Genomic DNA, 23,914 nt, shown 5'->3' with positions numbered 1-23,914 from the left:
TGCCTTTCACCCTGTTACGACTTGATGAACCACTGAAACGATTTTGGAAACATCATTTTAAGGTAAAAAATGTTACATAGTGTTGCTTTAAGATTTTAAACTTTTTATAATAGTTTAATATTTTAATAAATAATAATTTTAATGTCCTAAAATTTGACCAGTTTTGCTTTAAATTTAAGTTGACCAAGAAAAACCAAGAACACTGATTATTCAGCCATTGCTGTGTTGTATTGCATGTAAAGACTTGCATTGCAAAAAGCACCCCCCCCACATCTGCCGTATGTTCGTTGTGTTTCAACACTTTGAATTTTCTTTACTACTATCACTATGCATGTTTCTTCCTTCATTACGTTGTGTCTCAATCTCTCCCTCTCTTTCTTCGTGCCTGTCTGCTTTTCTGCAGCCCTAATGGGCTGCTGCCGTTAAAAGGTGTTAATTCATTCTCACACTATCTTCCTCACTCCCTCCCTCCCTTCTCCTCCTGCTCCTCTTCCCTCTTTTCCTTTTTCTTGCTGTTGCTATGAGCCCGTGACTCGTGACGCTGTCCTCTCATCTTATTACTTCCTGATAGTGACACACAGCAGCTTGACGTAGTGTGTCTGCCATTGGTCCCCTCCAAATACCGAGACACAATGCCTAAGTCACGCAGAGACACACATGCACACAAACTGAGTATTTAGATGGGAATGTGTTGTGCCACCACCACCGCTGTGACCCTCAGAGCATGTTGTGTGTCTACGTTTGTGTGTGTGGCTGTGGGCCTGTGAGAGAATGAGCAAATATCAGAGCAAAATAGAGAAAGATATGAATCCAAGATGGCAGCCTTGCTGCCATTCACTCAAGCCTAAATGCTCTACACTTCACAACACAGCATGGCATTTCTATGGATGTGTTGGCATTTGATTTGTAAAAGTCACTCAGTCATAGTGCCTCATTACTTTTAACCCAAAAACCCCTGATGTCACTCAAGCAACAGTTCACTCAGCTTTAGCATCCACGCTAGCTCTGGTCACTCTAAGGCCCAGAGGGAGCGGTGTGTGATCTCTGCGTAATTCATCTGATTAATTGCTTTAATTAGGCTCATGCAGGGCTAAGCAGGGATGCATTGCATGTGCTGCCTCACCAGCTGAGGAAGTACTGACAGTCAGAGGTCAGGGTCACTAGACCCCTGTTACTCCTGCCTCTGACTTTCTGTTCCTCTCCCAGCACAGATTGACAAAAGTCTGAAGAATCTAGAATCTGCGTCACTAGCAGCACCAAATAATTTGTTAAAAATAACGTTTGTTTCCCAACAGGTTTTCCAGACATTGTTTTTTTTTCTTCTATTTTTCTATTTTTAAGATTTCTATTACAAATAAACTGTTTTTGAACTTTCTATTCATCAAAGATTTCTGAAAAAAAGTTTCATGATTTCCACAAAAATATAAATCAGCACAACTGTTTTCAACATTGATAATAATAATAAATGTTTCTTGAGCAGCAAATCATCATTAGAATGATTTTCTGAAGGATCACATGACACTGAAGACAGGAGTAATGATGATGAAAATTCAGCTTTGCATCACAGGAATAAATTACATTTTAAAAATATATTTAAATAAAAAAAAGTTATTTTAAATTGTAAACATATTTTACATTACTGTTTTTTGATCAAATTAACGCAGCCCTGGTGAGCATCAGAGACTTCTTTCAAAAAAATAAAAAATCTTACTGACCCCAAACTTTTGAACGGTAGTGTATATTTTAATCAATAATATATCTATATAAATATAATGGAAATATATAGTATTACATCATTTGCAATGACCATGGTAGTTCTATTGGCTAATGCTACAGACTCCTTGTGTATGTGTATTATTTCCTCAACTTTGCACAACAATGTTGTGATGTTTGCTTTTTATTGAAATTTTTGAAATGCCTATTGAAAAAAAATGAATAGGAAAAATACTTCTCGAACCAATACCACTTAACAGTGGGCGGTCACTATTGTACTCTATACATCAGAGCCACTGTGTGTATTCTCCTTAGAAAATCAGCTCACAAATGGCTTACTTGTAGCTGACTCTGCGCATTGAAGGAGAAAGTATTTCAACATGACACAACTCATATTTAAGCTTGTGTTCACTCCTGAGTGTGTGAATGCATTTACACCTGCATACACATACATACAAGCAAGCACTGTGAAGATTAGAGACTCTTTGTCCTGAGAGTGTAAAGAGAAGCCATGCTGCTCTTCATTAAAAATGCATATTGTTCCATATTACTCTAAGAAAAATAAACAGGCAGACACACACTTGCCTATTCCTAGCCCAGCAGAGATTCAAGACAGGTAGAGGAAAGTGGGAGTAGAGGGTACGAATGACACAGCTGACAGGAAGTTCATCATCATCATCCTCCATGACCCAAACTGCATACTTATCTATGGGCACATCTGCACAAAGAGATGATAGCAGCTGTCTCTTTTGACATCCTGTGCAACCTTTTATTGAGGTTATCTTCAGAAGAGAAGCTTGTCGTCAGCTCTTTTGTGAAGCAGTATTTTTTGTGACCTGGCACATACGGAACCCTTTTTACACATGAATTATTTGATGTTTGCAAAAATTACAACACCAGGTGCACATAATGTCTTGCTATAAACCCAGAATAGCCTCTACTTTCAGAATGACTTCAAATCAGTGTTCTTCAAACCAACGAGATCCTGATTTGTATATTTACATGAGAGCTTTGATTAAAATATTTATGGTTGACATGAAATTAAAATTAACCCTATTTATTTCCTTAATGGATGTTGCTGGATTTCTTGTATATGATATATCCATTATCAGAATAATTTGACCCAAGAAGCAACACTGTATAAGGTATTACGACTTATTTTCAAAGCATGTATCTTTAATTCAAATGTATCTTGTCTTAACAAGTATGAGCAATTTATAAGTGAGTGAACAAGTAAATTTCCCAAGTAAATTTATTTTGAATATTTTTCAACATCTTTTTTTAACACTTTTTTTACGGTGTCAGTTAATTCCTTTAAATGATTGCAAGCATTCACTTTTAACAGCATGTCAGCAACTACATAGAAACATGACAAAAAACCCTCACTCAGAACACCTTAGAAACCACGTAGAAACATGGTAAAAAACCACCCAGAAAACATTTGCAACAACATAGCAACATGCTAAAGCCATTCAAACTACCCTAGCAACCAAATAACAATTTGCAATAAAACCCCACCTAAAATCCATTAGCACACACAACACAAACACAAACAGATCACCTTCATACCAACACGTTTAAAGCACTCAGTACACCTTAGTACCTGCATAGCAACACCCTGCCTGGCCTCATGGTGGTGAGTTTCATATGGTCAAACTGCACTTGCATTTTCTTCTGAAAATCTTCAGTCTAAAGATATTGCTTGCTTTTTTTTTAGGCTGAATGTTGAAATTTACACTGCCCTGCAAGACTCTGGCTTCCCTGAGATAGCCGGTCTTGTTGAATTCTCCCAGATGAAGTTGACAGTGGCAGTCTCCTGACAGCAGTATGTTTAGCCAACAGCACCATTTGCTGTGACTGGAGGCTTTGCCAGCACTGGTGCCTGATGTAAACACAGCCATCTGAGCAGATCTGCTCAACCACAGCACTGCTTGGCCCCTTTGGACCCAGACACCCGTACAAAGCGGCCCTACATAATTCACAATGGTTTCAAGAATTGCAACTAAAATTGGGTGCAAATTTTCAGCACTGAATTGGGTGTTATTACACTAGAGAAAAAGACAATGTGGGACACACACACACACGCTAAAATTGAGGAGGGAGGAGATACTCGTACCATCAGAATGAGACACAGGGCACCATTTACTTCCCATCAATAGTCTTCAAAGTCCCTAGCAGAGCTGAAATCAATACAGACACAATGTGGACCGTTATACCTGATCTCCCACTTAGAGCAGGAGAGGAAAGTGGAGTAAGATGACTATATATATATGAAACTTGATACTATATACAGCATGTCTTGTAGTTTCGATAATTCAGGCTAAACAAGTGCATAATTAAAAGGATAGTCCACCCAAAAAAGAATTCACTCACCCTCATGTTGTTCTGAACCCGTATGACTTGGTTAATCTTCAAAACATAAATTACGATAATTTGAATGAAACCTGAGAGGTTCTGTCTCCATTGAAAGTCCAGTTAATCAAAACTTAAAAGATTGTTTAAAAAGTGTTGTAAAACAAATCCATATGAATCGAGTGGCTTAATCCAAGACATGGGAGTGTGACTCATGCGCAAGAACAAGCCTCATTGGTTTTTGTGCATCATGCTCTCATATTTCTTCACAAGACTTGAAATAAACTGCTCAATTTATGGATTTGTAATACAATGCCTTTATAACCTTTTTGGCTCTTTTAAGTTTTGGTTACCTGGACTTTCAATGGAGGGAGCGAAGCCTCTCAGGTCTTATGGCTTTATGATAACATGAGGGTGAGTAAATGATAACATAATTTTCATTTTTGGGTGAACTATCCCTTTAACATGCTCATGTGGTTTCAGATGCACGAGGGACATAGAAATGCAGCGTGTAGCTCAATGCACATATTTTGAAAGCCAACTAATAAAATGTACTTAATGAGCCCTGCTGCTTTGTACCTAATAAACTAAAATACAAATTGAGGTAATGTTGTCTTTTGGGATTTTTTATTTGTGTGTGGGAAGGAACTCAATTTGTCATCTCATTGATGTTAAAGAACTTACTGTGCAACTTTGTGTGACTTTAGAAAACACTTTCATTTTTGCTTCTCTTCTACATTTCTCCCTGTGCATATGTCAACCTCCGTCTCTTTCCCTCGAGCACATAGCGGCAGAGGGGGTGGATTTGGCCGTATGCTCCTGCCTGGACTGAGGAGCGTGACTGTCAGCACCTCGCCAGCTAGGTGTTAACCGCAGGTCTGCAGAGGCGGAAACATCTCAGTTCATCCTCTACACATCCAGAGCCTCACCGATGCTCATCGAGAAGATGTCTGCTCAATATGTGAGTACCCATGGCATGAAAATAGATCATGAATAAATGAACATGAGTTTACACACGGTAATGTTTAGGGACATCTTAATGAGCTGTCTGCGTGTTGTCCTATATGAAACATTACACTTGAGGCTTGTAATACATCAGGACTGAAGCAAACACTAAGCAGCATGTGCTAAGATATGATCTTCTCCAAGGTGAGACTCACCCATAGGATAGAAAAAAGATATCATTAATTTCTGAAATGACAGCAATGAGATTAAATGGCAATAAGAGAAAATGGAGAGTAAATGGATTCTCATGCTTCTTAAATTGCTCTCTTGAGTAAAAGACTCCTCACATGTCTCCTCTGTAGATTTAATGTCACACTGTGCCAACTATCTATCCATCCATCCGGTTTTGTGTGTATCAGAATTTTTTCTTGTATAGATATACATACAGTAAAATGTTTCTTGAGTATCAAATCAGCCTATTAGAGTGACACTGAAGACTGGAGTAATGATGCTGAAAATTAAGTAAAAAGTGTATATATTCTATATATACTCTCTCTTTCTCTTTCTGTACTATATTTTGTGTGTATACGTACTCTCATTGTCTGTAAATAAATGCATCATTCATTTCCTAAGGGTTTTTCCACTCTGAGACAAAGCTGATAGATGAAGAATAACTGAGGTCTCCAATACGTTTCTTGATCTATAAATGAGGAGCATCTGAGCACTACAGGTTTCTTCCAGTTCTTCTCCTGAATATTTCACACTTCCTTTAAACAGTTCTGGACTAATTTCAACACACTTTATAAAAGACAAATTAAAATTCAAACGTGCTCTGCAAGTCAATGGTATGTTGGGTGTAAGATGGGGTATCTGATCACATCCCCTCACTTTAGTGATGCATGGTGTTTGGGTTCCTCTCTGACACAAAGCTAATGCACTGTAATGGATTGCAAATGAACTGTGCCAAGGACACCACCAATTCATCACACCTGAGAGGGCTGCAGACTCCACCGCCGCTATCGGGGGAAAAACAGCGAAACACTTTGACTTAAAATGAATGGAGCAGATATAGAGTTAATCAGCATTTATGGTGGTATTTCCCCTCTCTGCCTTAAATCGGCAAAATGGCCACCATGGAAAGGGGTAAGGGAATAAATGAATGATCTTTAAACATTATCACAAAATTGGCCTAATGGTCTACAACAGTGGAAATGAGATCAATTCTATATAATTGGTCTTGCTCAGTATAATAGTATCACAGAGATTTTGGCACTTGCTGTACATGCAAGAGGACATAGAGCGAATTTCTAAATTACCCCATACTTCTTTTCTGCCATGCAGAACTCCACATGTCAATGCTTCAGTTGGAACCATGAAATGAGCTTTAGTGCAAATCCCTTCTGCATCTGTACCAAACATTTCAAACAAATCTAATCTTTTGTTTTGAATGAACTATGTGCTGTATTTACTCATCCTCATGTCATTCCAAATACATTTTTTATTTTTCTCTCAAGACTCTCAAGCTTCAAAAACGACAAAAAGTATCATTGAAATAATCTATACAAGTTATATTCCAAGTCTTCTGAAGTGATTATATAAGAATGGTGTGAAGAACAGACAGAAATTTAAGAACAAAATGCCTGATAAAATGTCTTGATGCACCATATTTTAATATATTTAAATATATTTACATAGGAAATGAATACACTATAACGTTCAAAAGTTTGGGGTCAGTAAGATTTTTTTTTTTTTTTTCGTTTGAAAGAAATTGATAATTGTATCCAGCAATGATGCATTAAATTGACCAATTGTGACAGTAAAGACTTTTACATTGAAAAAAAATATATTTTCAAATAAATGCTGTTCTTTTTAACTTTCTATTCATCGAAGCACCCTAAAAAACGTGTAGCACATCACTGTAAATCAAGGGTCTTGAAAAAATTAAGGTGATAATTAAAAATATTGTGTATATTTTATTAAGAAAATTGTGGTTCAGTGTTGTATTTAAAATATTGAGAACATTTCACTAATAAAACCAAAGAGATACATTTTCCTAATTATTTTAAGGAAACATGCACAGTTTTGAGGCTTGAATTGAGGAACTGATTAAACTGATAAAATTAAGGAAAAAAGGCTACCTATTTATTCTAAGAGAAATAGCTCAATTATGCAATTTTTATTTAGGGACACCATTGTTAGTTCCCAGCATGCTTTGCACATGGCTGGAAATGGAGAGTAAATATTGAAATTAAGTGTTATTTTATGTGTTTTTGAGTAAAGGGAAACATTTGTTAATGTTTAATGTTCAGTTTAGATTGACATTTGAAAGAGTTTCTATTATGTTGAAGTTTTTGTTACCATTGTGCAGAAGAGTAGGGCTTATGGTTAGGTTGTGAATAACTGCATGTGTTAAAACTCTGAAGCATTTTGCTTTGTTCATTAAGTAATAACTTTGCTATAATGTTAACGCAGTAACAAATTTTGTTTCTGTGCTGTGCTAACAGCATATAGCCTTTTTAAATATATCAATATAACTCAAAGTCTAATATAAATAGGTCAATTCCATTCACTCAAATTCACACAATTTTAAGAGTCAACTTAAAAAAAACTAAAAAAAACATATTTCACTAAAAATATTAAATTCATTGTGTTATAGACTAAATAATTTAGGGGATTTTACATTATTTATTAAGGTAGATTCCATGAAAGAAATCAAGCCTGTGTAATATTGTTACCACATTGTTACCAAGTAAGTAGCACACAACATTTTTTACAGTGCAGTTTCCACAAAAATATGTGTTAATATCCCACAATATTACTGTTTTAACTATATTCTTTATGGAACCTTGATGATCACAAGAGATTCTTTCAAAAAAAATAAAAATAAATTAGACCCTAAACTTTTGGATGTTAGTATATGACGTAAATGTTACTCTACATAAATTTTATTGCTTGAGAGGACTTGGAATATAATGTAATAATCGTATGAACCATTTAACACTGTTCTTTGTCATCTTAAAAAAACCTTAGTCACCAGTGACTTTAAATGTTAGCAAGAAAGGCATGTGGCTATAAGGTATTTACCTCAAAATGCCTTTATTTTCATGCCATTGTACCATTATATACTTCTGAAGTTTATAATCTCGTTTTAGCTTGCCTCTGCTTATCTTATTCATTCATTCATCAGCTATAATCAGTGATGTTACACTGTAGAGGCCGTTCCCACACACAGGGAGTGTCCTCTATTGATCTGTTTCCTGGGTCAAAGTGTAGAGGAATCACACAACGCACCAGGACCAAAAACAAAATTCGATCCATATCTTTCCCTGGTAAAGGCAGCCCGCAAAAGAGATCCGGAAAAAGATGATTGGAGAAATAATGAAGGACACCACTCGGCTCCTCCTACTTGTGACAGGACTGTCAAACAGTTACGTTAATGACCCTTTCTAATTTCACCACACCATATACAGTTTATTACAATGACTCTCCGATCATTTAGCAGTCCCTTATTGTTTGCAAAGTGCGTAAAGAATGTGGAAAAGCTCTTAAAAGGGATTTTACTAATGCAGATGTGCATCCCAGTAAACGGTCAACTGAGTAGGGAGGGATGCAGAAGTTCCAGAATAGCATGAGTACTTCTACACATGCACCTGCCAACATTCAGGTACAAAGAAACAAATGCAGAACAAGAAAGCAAGCGATGTAGAAGAGAGAAGGTGAGAAATGAGATGTGGAACAGACTGTTCTGTTGCACTCTGATCACTGCCGTCACATTCAACCTGCTTTCAGAGCTGAATCAGAATTAGAATGATTCAAATGGTATTCCACCCGGGCCGTCTCCCAATCCAATATTAATAATGCCCCTGAGACCCTAATTATGTTCCCTCCTGTCTGAGCGGCAGAGGAGAATTTTGTCCTCTGATTCTGGCAGAGGTTGTCTAGCAAAAAAAAAACGTGTCCTGCATTTGAGAAGTTCAAAGTGAGACCTGGCTTGCCAGTACATTAGCTTTAAATAAGATCATTATTCATCAAAACAAATAGCTTCTGTCATTATTTAAATGGACAGTGAACCCCACAACAATTTAATTATGTAATCATTTACTCATCCTCATGTCTTTTGAAACCTATATAACTGATTTACCTCTGTGGAACACAAAAGCAGATATTTATAGCAAACTATTCAAGCTGCACCTTTCTGTCTTCTAAATAAATAAATGCAAATGTATACCTCTTCCTAAAAAAAAATATTGTATGGCTTCAAAAGACTTGAAACAAATGTTACATTCACACTGTCAGTTTTTGGGATTGACAACCGCATTTAGGCCGTGTGTCCACTAGGCGCTCTGCTGAAAATGCCTAGCTGTGGGCGTTTGAGAGCATTTTGGCAGCGCGGCAGTTTATTTTTTTTCCATCGCTTGCTATGATATGGAATATCCGCGGAAGTGTTACTAGTATCTCATTTCACAGAGAGTTTGTTTCTGTGTTCTTTCTATATAAAATGTCGATACAATGTAGCGTATTTGCTCTGGCTCTTGTTTGAAATTATTTTGTTCCATTATTATGCTTGTTGTTATCATCTGTTGACATTGTACAAGCAGAAAGTGACGGTTGGTTAGTGTGGTATTTGTCCCGCCCCTCCTCCACTGTGATCGGACATCTGGGTAAAAAGCGACCGTGATGAGCACTGGGTTTTACCCAAAGTTGACACACAGCTCATATCTCCATCATTGTAACTTACCGTAAGTGAAACCACACACAAAAAAACGCTACACATGGTAGACACGTGTTTGTGCAATGCAGAGCGGTTCAACTCTCTCATACTGTAGGACGTGACAGACAACTAGTTGTCCAGTCCGGTTCCGTTCACACAGTGCAGGTTCCCTTTCTACGTCAGAATAGCAAGGCTATGGGAATTTTTGCATCTTTAAGCATGTGTGAAATCAATCCAATGATGTGGTGGGACATCACGGGACGTCAAGCTCTATAAATAGCGCCTGTACCAAACAATGTCAGCTTCTGTGCCTTAAGCAAACATTCTGTGTGAATTGTTCTGTTCTATTTATTGTTAATTTGTCCCGTTCCATTCATGTAAAGTACAAATACATTATAATGACGAGCAAAAACCAGTTCAAATCGTTTTTATATTACGGATGGGGAAACACGCGATTTGTGCATTGCTTGTTTGGGAGATGAGCATGCATGGTCAGCTCTCGAGGGGGCTGATTGTGCTCATTGTGAGGGTTTACCGTTAAGAATGCTCCGCTCCCACCTGGAGCTCTTTGCGGAGGCGCCCAGGCACTCGTTCCTTGCAGTTCAGGTCCGGCTTTTGGCGAGGCAGAGCAGCGGCTGAGATCGTGAGAATCACAAATGGATCTAGTGGAGGGATTGGAGACAGGCTGTGCTTTTACTCTGCCCTCACCTGCTAGGTCCAGCGCCTTCTGTCCGGGATTGAAAGCACGCTCTGCGGTTTCTTCCACCCAGAGTAAGGGCCCAGTGCTGCAGCTATCATGCTTATGAGGAGCTGGTGAAGGTTGTCACTTGAGCTGTGGCTAAATTAAGTAACGACTGGCCAGCCGCGAGGCAGGACGCTTGTCCTAAAAGTAAACTCGGCAAGCGTTTCCTGCCTGGTGAAGTGCAACTTCCACGTCGGGGCCTGCCGTGTGGAGATTGTGGAGGAAACCATTTTCTGCTCCTGTTTTCAGCCCCCAAGTCACGAGTTATTCAAAGTATTATATAAAATATGGGGCAATGCCTAAGGTGGAGCAGATGCTTGCAAACTATCTCTTCCCTTACACGGCATCGTCTCTAAAGACCCTGACATTACCCACCAGGCCATGCAGAACAACTTCGGCCTTGGTGGGTAAAGTGGGTCAGGCTGGTGTGTGTCTGTACACAATAGCAATCTTGCAGGAATACCAGGCTGACCTGCTAAGAGACCCTGACGAAGGCGAGGAGGTGGGCCCGGATGCAGGCCACAGATTTGCAGGCGGTGGTGTTCCAACGTTACCTCCCTCACCAAGCTCAGGTCTCAAGGGGCTTTCTGTGTGGGAGCAGCTCCAGTCGTCGACCAGCTCCCCATACAAGGTACAACAGAAGCAGAGCATCACACTGTCAAACAGTTTCAAAGACTGTTAGGTCTGATGGCAGCTGCGTCCAGCGTGATACCTTTTGGTTTGCTGTACATGAGACATTTGCAGTGGTAGCTCAAGACCAAGGGGTTTTCCAGGAGAGGGGCAACCCATTCCGCATCGTCAAGGTTATGCGCAAGTGCCTTTGTACCTTGATGATATGGAAGAAACCTTGGTTTCTGTCCCAAAGTCTAGTGTTGACAGGCTGGGGAGTGATCCTAGGGGGTTGTCAATGCAAGGTCTGTGGAGGGGTCATAATTCCCACCCAGACCTGAGGGGCCATCGTGTGCTTGTCTGGACAGACAACCCATCAATGGTCTCCTACATAAATCACAGGAGGGTCTGCGGTCGCAATCACTTTACAAACTGGCACGCCAGATCCTCCTGTGGGCTCAGGGCAAACTGCTCCCCCTGGGCACCAGAATCAGGGAGCAGACATCCTGTTGAGGCAGGGGCTGAGGCCCAGGAATGGAGACTCCACTCTGAAGTGGTTGAGTTGATTTTGAGGGAGTTTGGCCAGGCGGAAGTGGACCTATTTGCGTTTTAAGAAACTACCCACTGGTTCTCCCTCACGCATCCAACCTCAGCGTCACCGTGACCCTCTATTAGATCGCTTTGTGTGTGAACGTAACCGTATTAAGGACTCAAATACAGGACTGACAACCGTATTCTGCTGCTGTGTGAATGTGGCCATTGTGCACTAGTCAAATGGACACTTTTATTATGCTTTTGGGTGTGCTTTTTGAAGGTCATTCAGGTTTGAAATGATATGAGGGCAAAAACATGATACTATTATATATATAAATTATTGGACCTAACCCTTTAAAATGTAGAAAAGGATCCACTACCATTTTTCATGTTTTTGAAAGACTCTTAAGCTTACCAGTACTACATTTATTTGACCAAAAGTAAAAAACTGTGAAATAATATTGAAATATTATTAAAATTTAAAATAAATTTATTTATTTATTACTCTATTTTATTTTAAAATATAATTTATTACAGCAGTTTTCAGTGTCACATGATCCTAGAAATAAAAAATCGTAACAATCTAAGGGCCCTATTTTAACGATCTGAAACGCAAGTATCAAACACGAAAGGCAAGTAAATTTGTGGGTGGATCTCGGGCGCTGTTGCTACTATACTGGCGGGATAAATGACTCTTGCGCCCGACGCAAATCTAAAATGGGTTGGTCTGAAGTAGCTACATTACTCATAGGTGTGGTTTGGGCATAACGTGAAATAAACCAATCATAACGTCATCTCACATTCCCTTTAAGAGCAGGCACGCTTGTTCCATGCAAGGGGGTAATCCAGCACCCGGAAAGCGTTTTCTTCCCCGGGGGCCGCCATTGGTTAGCAAGCCATCACCTGCTGTTAGCATTCCATTGACTCCCATTCATTTTGGCGTCACTTTGACAGTGAATAACTTTACATCTGAGGCATTTAAAGACTCTATTTGTCCATTGTTTATTTCTAAAGAAACACGACAATGTATAAAAGGCTCCATTACCTTGTATCTTACGTTATGGCCCCGTAGAAGCAGTTTTTGTAAAAATAGGCTAACAATTGCGCCATAACCACGCGACTCTCTGTCGCACAGTAGAGAATTTACCATATAGACAGGAGGAGAAGCTCGCGGGCAATCGGGGGGACGTGGAGGCAAAATGACAAAATAATTAATCAGAATACTTAGCAAAAGTTACTCCTAGCTCATGGACTCCTCCTACTCACGCTCTCAATCTCTGCAAGTTTCGGAAGGGAATGATTCAGATTTCTCTTGGCACAGCTACTAGAAGACAGACAGGTTGCTCACGTCACATCTACATCGTCAAGTTCAGTTTGAGTCTGCGCAGTACGCTCAGCCATCAGGAAGTGAATGCTTCTAATTGACTTCACTTTTCTCAATTGAAGTCTATGGGGTCGCTGTGTCCATTTCTTTTACTGTCTATGATTCCATGGCGGATTGCTATTATAACGGCGGATTTGCCAGGCGCACGCCAGGAGCGGTTCACAGCCGAGGAGACCGACGTTCTCGTCAGGGCCGTAAAAAGACAGAGAAGTGGCATTGTATGGGGAAGGGAGAAACCCACCCAAATTAGCTTCGGTTAAACAGGCATATAATAATTTTGGTAAATGTGTTAGCTAGATTTATGCCTATTTTTTCACCACAATGATTTCCCTCATGTGGAATATTTTTCCTTGTAATTATGTATGGTTTGCAAAAATGTCAACTACTGCGTCTGTGTGTAGATGAGAGAAGCAAAGTGTATGCGCGTTGTGCACACACTCTACATTATGGCCAAGTATGCGCCCTTAAAATAGCATCTGAACACGCCACTGAAAACGCTGACTTTAGACTAGGTTTTTCCTGGTCTGTGGCGGAATTGTTTTCTGGAACTGCAAAATAGCACCAGGGAACGTTTGCACCGGAACACGCCTCCTCTTTTCGCTGAACCGCCCCCGGGAGCGCAAGTTCATTCCCTAATTTACCGACGTGCGTCTGTGGAGGGAAAAGTCCACTGTGCGTCAGGTGCAAAATAGGAATGATACATGTGTCAGTGTACAAAGTCAATTGCGCTGGGTGCAAGATAGGGCCCTCGATGTATTTACGGTTACTTTGATCAATTGAATGCATCCTTGCTGAATAAAAGTATAAAATTCTTACTGACCCCAAACTTTTGTCTGTGTATATACATACATAACTTTTTGTCCTGTTGCTTCGTGAACTTCCAGTGATTTTAACTTTTAAAGGGATAGTTCACCCCAAAATGAAAATTCTGTTATCATTTACAGGGCTCTCAAGGGCACTCATTTCGGTCTTTTGTCTCGCACTCCTGCCACACATTGTATTTCTCACGTGGAAAAACTATTTATAATATATTTAATATGCCGCAGCACCCAAAATTTCTCTGCCCGTGCCGCTCTCACTGTGGAACCGACAGGAATCAAGCGCGTCTCCCCTGGAGTTCTTAGTCGAGCCTGCCACTTATCAGCCAATCAAAAAAAGAAAGGGGCTACACAATAGCCAATCAGAAAATAGCACTATTGTATCTGGGTAAGATTTAACGCAACAACCAATGAAAAAAAAGCATATCCTGGAATTGTTCACTTGATTCTGCTACAGCGTTGTCTTCCGAAGTTTCGTTCACAGAGGAAACCACTCCGAGCATCACTTTGAGCACAGAGTAAGTCATAATCTCCTGTTTTAATGTTACAACAAATTCACAACTTGTTTTACACAAACAGTGACAACTTGACTGCTGTTAGAGAATGTTTCCCAGATAATTAGCATCAGTTTTTCATCAGTGTCTGTAACTTAGCCAACAGTTTTACAGCCTGTTCACTGACAACACCTGCTCAGAACAAGTAGTCTAGGCCTAGTCATATTGTCTTTATCACACGATGACTGACATATTGTCACATTATAAACATCTCTCTCTCCAAATAGGCTTAATAATTTTATTAGCACTAAATAAATGAAAGTGTATTGCATAGTCGATGTTATAGGTCACTTTTAAAATCATGTCATATTTTATAATTATATCCTGGCCATGGATGCATTAATCATTGCATTTGTCTTTCAAAGATGTCAGGTAAAAAGCAATTAAGCATCCTCTCATTCGCCCTGAGAGGAAAGTCCCCTGAAAAGGCCAGGTTAGAGGATGCTGGCCCAGAGAAGGTGGCGAAAAGGGTAGGCCCATTAGAGGAGGAGACAAAGGAAGAGACAGTGCAGGTGGAAGGCAACAAGTCCAAAAAGGCAACAAACACTGACAATAAACAACACCAGTCATAATCTCTCTCTCTCTCTCTCTCTCTCTCTCTCTCTCTCTCTCTCTCACTCACACACACACACACACACACACACACACACACACGCAAATGCGGAAATTGAATACTTTGTATTTGAGCAATTACTAATAACAACAACAAAAACACTAATAATAATATTATTAATGAAACACCCCCACCCCTGCGACCCGTCCAAAAAATACGCCCCCCATCCCCATCCCCTCAAGGATGTCACTCTTGCCTGTCTTCAAAACTTGAGAGCCCTGCATTTACTTACCCTACATCATTCCATACCAAATTTTTGGGTGAAATATCCCTTTAATGTCACAACTATACAGCTACATATGCCACCTTAAAACTGTAATGATCATGTGACAAGACAATGAGAAAAGTTTTTGAATGAAGCAGCATTATGAAATAGCTCATATACAATGCCTAAACAATCTGTCAGCTTAACATATAAGAGATATTTTAACCTGACATAATGTTTTGGCATTGTATATGCTGGCTTCCACTGTTTTTCCCACTGTTTATCACATCACTGGTGTTTATAGGATAAGTGGATCATGGTTTTAAAGTGTTACAGAGAGAGTGAAAAGCCATGGTGGGCATGCCAAAGAAAACATTGTTTGTTTTTTCCTTTGGTAGTGTAGTAAGTAGTAGTGTAGCTATACTGGGATGATTGTTTTGGGGCAAGTGGCCCGTGTGAGCGAACTGAAGCATGCAGTAGTGTTGTAATACTGCATAATGCCACTTTAGACCTGGGTCATTAGCTGGCCAGATACATGCCAGGCTGGTAATCCTTATCTGATCAGTTTATGAGAGTAATCCGTCTCTACAGCAGTGCCAGGCATGGCTAAGTCCCGCGGCCTGTCTGTCTATCACACATACATAAGAATATTGCATTTTTAAACAAAATGTGACTAAGAATTTTGACCAAGATGCAATTCACAAATAACAGCACGAAGCGGCCATACTTGATTCAGTCGACCTGGATGAACGCCGAGTATAAGACCTCACACGCACTTGCTTACAAAGAGCAGATTTGTGAGCATGAACCAGCGAGAGGTGAGAAAAATGCAAGAGTATTTTGCACCCCCTCCCGCTGAGGTGGCGCGGGTTATCTCTTCAAACACACGCTTTGGCTGCCTGCGAATAGAAAACGTGCACAGGATGTCCATTTATTAGCAGCAGCCCCCTGTAGTCTGGGAAATATTCAAGGCGACTCAAAGCATTCAGAAGAATGATCTGTCCTATTGGGAAAGTTGCTGTCACAGAGATTCGGATGATAAGTGTTGGGTATGTGAAGAATATAACTGCACCTCCTTTGTCACTGTACTTTGCTGTGCTGTTCCTGGGCTCTCTCTGTGCTATACCCTCACATTCATTGTAAGAGTAATGAAGATTAATAACACAGATTAACTGTTCTGCCGAAGTACACTTGGGTCTGAGTCACTACGGTAATGGCGACCCACCATATAGCAGTTTGTGTTTTATTACGACAATGTTTATATGTGTACATGCATGTACTGCAACTCATAGAGCTGCAATGTTATGCTGATTCATATTTGGTTCCACTCACTATAGAGACACATTCTAATCTGCAGTGGTACTATAATGGCTCTGTGGGTGTCAAGAATAAGACCTTAACAAGCTGTCATCTTTCACTGAGAGGTGCGATAACAGCAAGTGCATTGTGCTTTTCTTTTGTGTTGCAAATTTTGCCCTAATTATCTGGTTTGACAATTTTTGCTTTGAGATTTAGGATTAAAATATTAATAATAAAAAAGTTAAAAATATGCAATGGCCATTAAAAGTATTTGGACATTTAAGCCTAGTTTAAAGTATATGAATTTCATTGTATTAGATAACAAGATGTCATCTGCAAATAGATGATGCTAGACTATTTTTTTTTCAGAAGTAACTTCACATTTCTTTACCATTTCTGTAATTACTTTTAATAAGCTGTTGTCATTGTAATTTACTGTAATTTATTTATCTCAAGAATAACCACGTGTAATTCACTATGTATCACTATGTACCATAATCCACTTAGTTTGACAACTAAAATACTGTTTGTCCACCAGACTTCATGTTTTTCTTTAAGTGTGCTTGTTGTATTTGTTTTAATAATTGCCTGTTGGTTTTATATCTAATGATATTTATCATTTTTAAGTGTGGCTTAAGTGTTCAAACACTTTTGGAGCCATAGTAAGTTCATTGGGAACAAAATAAATCTGCTGACGCTAGAAATAAATGCAAATGTACTGAAAGCAACTCTGAAATATATAAAAATAAAACGTAAATGGATACATGACCCCGCTACAAGAATAGCTTTAAGATTTTACAAATGAAAGCACTGCTTAATTAGCTATTGGCCTCTATAGATTATTTTTTGAAACATTTCTCAGACTGGTGTAAACCTCCATAACTGACAATAGTTACATTTTATGCAGCATTAAAAGAATTTGATACAAGTAAAATAAAGATATACACTACAGTTTAAAAGTTTAAGAAAGACTAAATCAGTACTTTTAACTATTTTCAGCATGTTTTTAACCACCAAATCAGCATATTAGAATGATTTCTGAAGGATTATGTGACTCTGAAGACTGGAGTAATGATGCTGAAAATTAAGTTTTGCCATCACAGGAATAAATTACATTTTAAATTATATATTAAAATAGAAAACAGTTATTTTACTTTGTAATAATCATTTACAAAATCACGATTTTTACTGTAATTTTGATCAAATTAATACAGCCTTGGTGGGCATAAGTGTAAGTTTTTTTTAAAATGTTACCGACCCCAAACATTTAAACAGTAATGTACAGTAAGTATACCAACAATACCATACAGACGGTTTCCAAGGGTAGATGTTAAATATCTGAAGCTTTGTTAAAATTGCTGAGGACAGTTCAGTTGAGGGTGTTTCCTCTCTCTCATCAGTTTGGAGCACTCCAGGGACAAATTACACTAACACTCTTGCCCACCTGCATGCTGTAAATCTATTCCTCCCCAGCAAATCATCTTCTGCTCTGACCACTGAGATTTACATCCTAGCCTGCCTACACACAGTCTAGTGCAAGATGGGCTCTGAGAGGCAGCACCTGGTTGATGGATCCAACCATGTAGGTTGAGGGATAAGTGTTATTTACTGTTGCAACTAATTGCTTTTTCCATAGTCTGAGCATGATATCTGTGTGAGCCTGAACTGAGAACAGAAGGAAGATGTTTTACATTGAAGCAGCAATATCCTCTTTTACTTAAGACTTATCATAGACCAGCACCTAATTTTGCTAAATGAGCTGACTGTATAATCAGCTATTTAAGTGTTCTACTATTTAAGTTTTTTTCCCCCAGTGATTTTATCCAACTCATTTTGATGTTACTGGCTGTTCAAAAACTATAGGATTTATTTTGTGACACAAAAAAGGCAATTTTTTCATTCTCCAGTGTTCATTTCTGGCAGCGTACTATCAGTTGAACCAAAACAAAAAGTATGCCATTGCATTGCTAATACAAAGAATTTGACCTCGGTCTGCAAAATCTGTGTAACTGAGAGCTAAAATGAATAAAAAATTATCATGTGGAATTTTGTTGGGCCAGTGACACACTTAAACACAGGCACTACGAAGAAGGCTGTTAGGAAATATTTTACATGGAAATGTTGATCAGGTTCCTCTTGTTTAATCTCATGAAGCACTTTTTGATCCAAGAGTTTCTCCTGCACTCCAAATGTAACATAATGACAGATGTTGTAAGCCTGGAGTATTTCAGGTATTTTGACAGACAAACCTTAAAGGGTTCACCCAAAAATTCTAAAATTCTGTCATTAATAATGAGTGCTTTGTTTGCACAAAAAACATATTTACCACTTTATTTACAACATTTACAACAACGTCTGCTCTTGCATCAACACAACACATGGATTGTTGCGTTGTCTTGTGAAAGCACGTTGGAGATTAATATTTTGTAAATAAATGTGTAAATTATGTGCAAAGCACTCGTGTTGCTTCATAAAACTGAGGTTAAATCACTGGAGTCGCATGTCTTTTATGATGTCTTTACTTACTATCTGGGGCTTGAAAGTGATAGTTGCGTAGGCTGTCAATGAAGGGGCAGAAAGTGAACTAACCCTTTAAGGATAAATTGACAGACAGATCTAAAAAGCAGATGTTAAGGACACACTGACAGATGTGGTCAAAGTCACTTGTCTTGCCATGGTCAACATATGGCTATGAGAACTCATGCTGTCATGATGATAATCAAGATCAGCAGCATCTAATCTCCCCTGTCAGTATGCCTCGTAATTGAACTCATTTGACTGTAAATGCCTTTGCTTCATCATGTCTTTGCTAATTCAAAGTGACCAGCCTCTTTGAAATAATGCTACATAGATTTTCCTCCATAGGTCTTCCTGTGCTCTAGAAGCAGCAGAGGATACATATGGCCGTGTGCCTCAGAGACCCAGGCCATCTTCTGTGCCTCCGCTGAGCCCTGGTGAGGATGAGGGAGATTTGTTATGCTCCGTGACCTCACAAGGTGATCTTGCTTGGCCAAAGTCAGCAGTCAGTGCAGCCACTGAAGCATGACAGGAAATCAACAGTCTGTGAATGTTGACCTGAGATACAGAGAGCCTTTCTGAACATGGTTCATGTGAGTAGCAATTTTTTCCCAGGTGTTACCTATAGTGGAAGTCCAGTACATGCATTTATCTGCTGTTATATCCATAACCTTCCAATGCCGGAAAATCCATCTTAAAGGCATAGTTAACCCCAAATTGTTTTTAAAAAAACTTTTTTTTATTATCATTTACTCACCCTCATCACTCTCAAAAATAAATCTAAAAAAGCATCCATTGTAAAGAACCTTTTACAGAATGGAAAGGTTCCATAGATGTTAACGGTTATTTGGAACCATAGATGCCAAAATAATCTTTTTTTTTTTTTTTTTAAGTGGTCATTTCAAACCTGCATAACTTTATTTCTTATATGCTGAACACACACACACACACACACACACACACACACACACACACACACACACACACAAAAGGCCATTAAATGAACAATTAAATGGGATTCAGTGCTGTTTTGGACCTTTATTGTATGGATAAAACATTCTTCAAATTTGTGCTCCACAGAAGAAAGAAAAGTCATTTGGAATGACATGAGGGTGAGCATATGATGGCAGAATTTTACTTTTTTGGTGAACTATCCCCTTTTAGCTTAGAATGTGGTTTCTAGTTGGCCTAAGCTGTCCAATTGCTGGTCCAAGCTGGACATTAGCTGCAGCAAATCTATGTTAGACCAGCAACAAACCAGCTAATAGCTGTTCTTATTAGATTCATGTTTTCAACCCTGTTTTTAGAACATGATCATCCAGCAAGAACCCAGCTAACAAGTTACAACACGCCATAATATAAGAGACAGCATTGTGTGATATCTTTTTACAACAGTTTTGTAAATCAGTGTGCGCTTATGTCGCTGTCCGTGGTGCTGAAAGCGGAGCTTTTAAACCATCGTGAAAGCAGCAGGCCTAAGATGCGTTTCCGTAACAACCGACAGTAACACGTGTGCACGTGCTGAGATGGACCCTCTAATGCAAATGGGGGACCGCTAAACGTCATCGGGTGGATAAAAGAGAGCATGACAGTCGTCTTACCTTCCAAGCAACATGTCCTCCACAGTCCCGAATGGGTCATCACCTCTTCGTTCTTCTTGCTGGTCTCGTTCTCGTTGTTGGTCTTGATCTTACACACGCCGCGCGAGTACAGCCAGTAGTCCGTGCCCACCGCGATGGTCATGAGACTGAAGGCAGCGAATGCGCCCACCGTGGTCAATAACATCTGAACTCCGCGGTCAAACACACCCATGTTTCCGCATTCCATGAAAGGGGGACCCCCTTTCCTCTTGATGTATAGGAAATAAATATTTGAAAATTTACGGGACCAAACCAAATTTAAAAAATGGGATATATTTGAGCGAAAGGAGGGGGAAGGGGGAGGATGCGGTAGGAACCTTATGGTTGCGTTTGGGTGAGAACCGATTAAGGAAGAAATAGGTGAGCCTTTCTGGCTGTTTTTTGTTTTGTTTTGTTTGTTTTTGGAGAGGAACGCTACGCTTTCCTCGCTGTTCCAACAAAGAGCAATTTTAGCCTCCTAAATCGTTTGTCCTTGTCTTTGTTTCTAAACGAGGTAAGATATGCAGCAGCTAGTGCTACAGCTTAAACTTACACATTCACGCTGCAAAGCCACTAATCAAAGATAATAATTAATTGCCGAGGCCTGTAATAATGGCCTGAGCATGTCATTCAAACGCCACTGCAATTAAGCCAATGTTAAACAATAGCTACTCGGTTTTAATCATGACAATTTTAGGCGCGTAAATTTGATGTGTTAGGAATTGAGGATAAACACTGGTTTAGGAAGAATGTGGAATTCAGACTGGCGTTGATGGAGTAATGGTAGGTTTTGCTTCGGATCGGAATATATCTAAACAATTCACTGTGTTACAACAACTGTTGACCTACGTAGCTGCTTAACCAACACGCTGTCTTCTCTTAATATGGCTAAGCAAATACTAGTCTATTCTAATCAAGAGGGAAAGACGCAGAGAGAGAGAGAGAGAGAGAGAGAGAGAGAGAGAGAGAACCCCCCCCAGAAAGAACAGGATAAGCTCAACTGAAGTGCAGGAGCAGAAAAAATATAGGATAGATGGATGGATGGCCAGGATAGTCCAGTTCAAAACCAACGAAAAGAATGTCCAGGCGAATCTAAATCTGCTGCCGCCGCTCTCGCATCAATTTGACAAATCAAGTCAACGATGAAATGAGGAAATTCACCGAGAACAAAACATAAATGACCAAATTAGACTTATAAAATAAAGCACTACTATATATCCTTTTTCCTAAAATTCCGATCCCCAGTTTCCATATGTATCTCCTAGCTCTTTGAAGGTTTCTTCCGAAAATGGCAATCTGCTGTTGAATATGGTGCCGTCGAGGATCCGGTTAGAGCAAGGAGCATCCAGCAGAACGAGCCGACCATTACTCGTCATAGAGCCGGCTAGAAGAGACCGAGGAGGCGGAGGCGCCGCAGCTGCTGCTGTATTCTAGACCCGTCACTGATGCTCGCTTATCCAAATCCGCGCTGGCTTTCTCGCACCCTGAACCGTCCCGCTTGTAGAGCCCTTGCGCCATATAAAAGACAAAAAAACAACAACAAAAAAACCTGAGAATGAGGAACGTGGTGTGCTGGGAAAGGAGGATACGGGTCTGCTTCGGTCCCCTTTGCTTGTGTGTTAGTGAAGATTGAGAGAGGGATGTAGGCAGGCGTGCTGTGGCTCGAGAGAGAGAGAGAGAGAGAGAGAGAGAGAGAGAGAGAGAGAGAGAGAGAGAGAGAATTATACAACAGAGAAGGGATATGTGCGGCGACAGAAAAGGGTGCAGTTAAAACTCTCATTCAACGAATATAGTAGATTTTAATCGATGCTTGCATGCTGAGTGACAGTGATGGGTTATCGTACTGCATGTTATGTGGATTATGTAATCGAGTTAAAAAAAATCAAGTTATTTTAATTAAAATAGCTTACGTTATATTTTAAAATACATCAAACCACGTCACGTTCAGTGGCTATTCGTCAACTACCATAACACTAGCATTTAAAAAAAAAAATTTTTTTTGTTATTTGTAAATAATATCAAATAAATTATATTGATATGACTTTTTGTATGTTCGATACTGATACTGATCTTATCGGTCAGTGGTCGTTCAGCGTACTGTTGCTATGGTTACCTATTGTTCCTTCTGTTCTCGAGCTGCTTTAGCGCACCCTTTTTTTTTAGTGTAGGCTACTGCAATTTAACCTACTAGTGCAAAATGCCCGTGCAAAATCTGATTTTGTGGGCAAAATCAGGATTTTGCGTGTGTTTTTAGTAATTGTTGGTTTGGTGTGTTTGAGTGCTCATTGTTACAATTGCACAGCAAAAGTTCAGTGACATTTTTATTTGTGCATGGTAGAAAGCACACAGTGAACTCTGAGAAAACGCTATGCTTGAGCAAACAGTTTGTGAATAGGCTACTACAAATGATGCCTGTGAAAGAGACTGTGAACGCATTGAATAGGATATGTTTAGTTGGCGAATAGCATAGGCTACTATTACACAGTAGCGATAACGTTAAGCGCACCAGAATGAAATATAATATTCAGAAGTAAACAGCATAGCTGACTTACAGATTCAGTTAACATCCACATATGAATAAACGCGTCAATTCAGGGAGCAGTGCAAAGTGCCCGTGCAAAATCAGTTTTTGTGTGTGTTTTTAGTAATTGTTGGTTTGGTGAATTTGAGTGCTCATTGTTACAATTACACAGCAAAAGTTCAGTGACATTTTTATTTGTGCATGGTAGAAAGCAAATACTGATACTGACATAATGACATACAATAAATGTGGAAAATTGAACTACACGATTCAGGGAGCAGGCTACACAGTGAACTCCAAGCTACTTAAGCTCCACTGCTTTCTTCGACCCTCTCTGTAAGGGTCAAAAGCCAGAGCGGCTAGAGCGGCAAAAGCCAGTGTGTGCTTCTTTTACCGATGTATATTTAAAGATATCTTTTGCATTTCTAATCCAAACAACGTCAAACTTGGCACTGCACTTACTCATGCCCGTAGCGAGACACCTGTCAAGTTTGAAATCCATTGGACTAACGGTTTGAGAGATATGCGAATAACACACACACACAGACAGAAAGACGTTCCCGTAATTTATAGATAGATATAATATACAGAAGTAAACAGCGTAGGTGACTTACAGATTCAGTTAACATCCACAAATGAATAAGCACAACGATTCAGGGAGCAGGCTACACAGTGAACTCAACGATTCAGGGAGCAGGCTACACAGTGAACTCGCCGTTTCAGGGAGCAGGCTACACAGTGAACTCAACGATTCAGGGAGCAGGCTACACAGTGAACT

At 39.5% G+C, this 23,914-nt stretch overlaps 2 protein-coding genes across 2 annotated transcripts in view; one reads left to right on the top strand and one right to left on the bottom strand.

The window, feature by feature from the left end:
- cacng2a (calcium channel, voltage-dependent, gamma subunit 2a) overlaps positions 1-22,227 on the bottom strand; it is a 93,492-nt gene extending 71,265 nt beyond the window's left edge. The window contains exon 1 of the mRNA XM_084124739.1: positions 20,598-22,227. Within this exon, the coding sequence (XP_083980865.1) occupies positions 20,598-20,823 (226 nt within the window). The 5' untranslated portion in view covers positions 20,824-22,227. The remainder of the gene's footprint in view (positions 1-20,597) is intronic.
- Positions 19,395-23,914, top strand: part of apol (apolipoprotein L) — a 32,650-nt gene continuing 28,130 nt past the window's right edge. Inside the window, exon 1 of the mRNA XM_084124668.1 lies at positions 19,395-19,589. The gene's annotated coding sequence lies outside the window, so the exon portion shown is untranslated. The remainder of the gene's footprint in view (positions 19,590-23,914) is intronic.

This window comes from Abramis brama (genome assembly GCF_963993115.1).
Source record: "Abramis brama genome assembly, chromosome: 1".
Lineage (NCBI taxonomy): Eukaryota > Metazoa > Chordata > Actinopteri > Cypriniformes > Leuciscidae > Abramis > Abramis brama.
Note: the sequence above shows the minus strand (reverse complement) of the source record. Positions and strands in the feature narration are given on the sequence as shown.